The 1,919-nt window shown below is 38.6% G+C and overlaps 1 protein-coding gene across 1 annotated transcript in view; it reads left to right on the forward strand.

The window, feature by feature from the left end:
* The window catches only part of syvn1 (synovial apoptosis inhibitor 1, synoviolin), a 15,117-nt gene that overhangs the window by 5,181 nt on the left and 8,017 nt on the right, over window positions 1-1,919 (forward strand). Inside the window, exons 8-9 of the mRNA XM_032510861.1 lie at window positions 37-136; window positions 1,117-1,182. Of these exons, the coding sequence (XP_032366752.1) occupies window positions 37-136; window positions 1,117-1,182 (166 nt within the window). The remainder of the gene's footprint in view (window positions 1-36; window positions 137-1,116; window positions 1,183-1,919) is intronic.

The raw sequence follows: 1,919 nt of genomic DNA on the forward strand, positions 1-1,919 counted from the left end.
ATTCTGAAATATTTTTTTTTTTTTTGTTAATTCCAGGTTTCATCAAAGTGCTCCTGTACATTGCCTTCATGACCATCATGATAAAGGTCCACACCTTCCCCCTGTTTGCCATTCGGCCCATGTATCTGGCTATGAGGTGAGCAGTTGACTGCCTCTGTGTTTGCAGATGCCTGGAAGGTTTATTATGTTTTTGTTACTTTCACTCCTCTGACATATAACAGAAAGCAGAGTTCTCTAAATATTCTTAAAGGGGAAATATATTAAAAAAAACTCCCTATCTCAGTGCTTATATACATTTGGGTATTTGGAGCACCTAGCAACCCACAAACTGTGAAATAAGACAACACTAGTTAGTTTTTGGCTGCCTAGATCAGAAAGCTATTCAGATTTGGTTCTCCTCTCTATGTCACATGCATCTCCACCCACAGCTTGAGAACTACCTTTACAAAGGTGCACCGTATTGTTCTCGTAAGCCAATCAGAGCAGATTGGGCTTTTAAAGCTTTTTTTTTTTCCTTCTTGTTCTTCAAGAGCCCAGAAGCTTCTCAGACAGAGGGTGAAATTGCGGGTTGTAGTAGCTCAGTCAGTAGGGAGTTGGGTTGGGGGCCGTAGGGTTGCTGGTTCAAGTCCCCATATAGACCAAAATATGGCGGTGGACTGGTAGCTGGAGAGATGCCAAGGCGCTCTTGAGCAAGGCACCAAACCCCAATTGCTCTCTGACATCTCTCCATTTAGTGCATGTATAGGTACTGAGCATGTGTGTGTGTATTTCAGGCCTATGTGTAATTTAATAACAACTTATTGAAAACATTGTAGTTTCCCCTTGCAGGATTAATAAAGTATACATTATTGTTATTATACAGACAGAGGAAATAATTAACAGTAAAGCATGTAAACGTTGTTCTGGAAGACACCCAAAACACAAGTATGAGCTTAAAACATTAGCATGATATGTCTTAAAATGTATGTAAATGGAGTTTGGTCATTTCCAATTCTTGATGATGTTATTTCATATTTTAAGTGAAATTTCCAAACTGTAATTTTTAGTCACTTTGTGTTTTGAATTCATATTTTAGGCGTATTTTGACTTTGGTATTGTTTCCTCTCTTTCTCTCAGGCAGTTCAAGAAAGCTGTAACGGATGCTATAATGTCTCGGAGAGCCATCCGCAATATGAATACACTGTGAGTAATGTTGAGCCTTTCCTGAATGCACCCTATATTTGTAAAACATGTCCCATACATACATCAAGACATCATTTGGTAAGACAAAACCTAGTAATGTGAGATTTTTAGTATAATTTATTAACATGGAATATAGCCGTTGATGCAAATGAATGTCCAGTGTCTATTCAGTTTTTTAGAGGTTGCTGGAAAACATGCACACTGTTGCACAGTATCTTTGCCAAGCTCCTGCTCAGGTTGTAGCAGACCCGAATAAGTTGTCTGATGTGCTTTTCCTTGATTACGATACACGATACACAGGTGCCGAATTCATTTAGAATCAAGATTTTCTTAAATTCTAGATTTTAATTGATTCTAACAACTATTGTGATTCGATTAGTATTGTGTATTGCAATTTTTTATCCCTTCTTTAACCAAAACAAAAGTTGAATAATACACTTCCTGAGACAATATATCATGAGACATTTCTAAAAACTAACTAAAAAGAGACCGCAGGTCGGAGTCAAACCCGTGGCCACCGTGTCGAGGATTATACCTGTACATTTGGGTGTCTGCTCTACCAACTGAGCTATCTGGGCGCCCAAAACTAATTGTTTTCTAAAAGGAATGCCCATCACATGTCAGCCTGACATTATATCATTTGTAACGAAATACATAACATGGATCTTCTGCATTTTCTGCGTCCGGTCTGGGTGGCTGGAAACAGATATTCGCCGTCTGCTCTACCTTATTAACAG

The sequence above is a fragment of the Etheostoma spectabile genome, unplaced genomic scaffold, assembly GCF_008692095.1.
Source record: "Etheostoma spectabile isolate EspeVRDwgs_2016 unplaced genomic scaffold, UIUC_Espe_1.0 scaffold273, whole genome shotgun sequence".
NCBI lineage: Eukaryota > Metazoa > Chordata > Actinopteri > Perciformes > Percidae > Etheostoma > Etheostoma spectabile.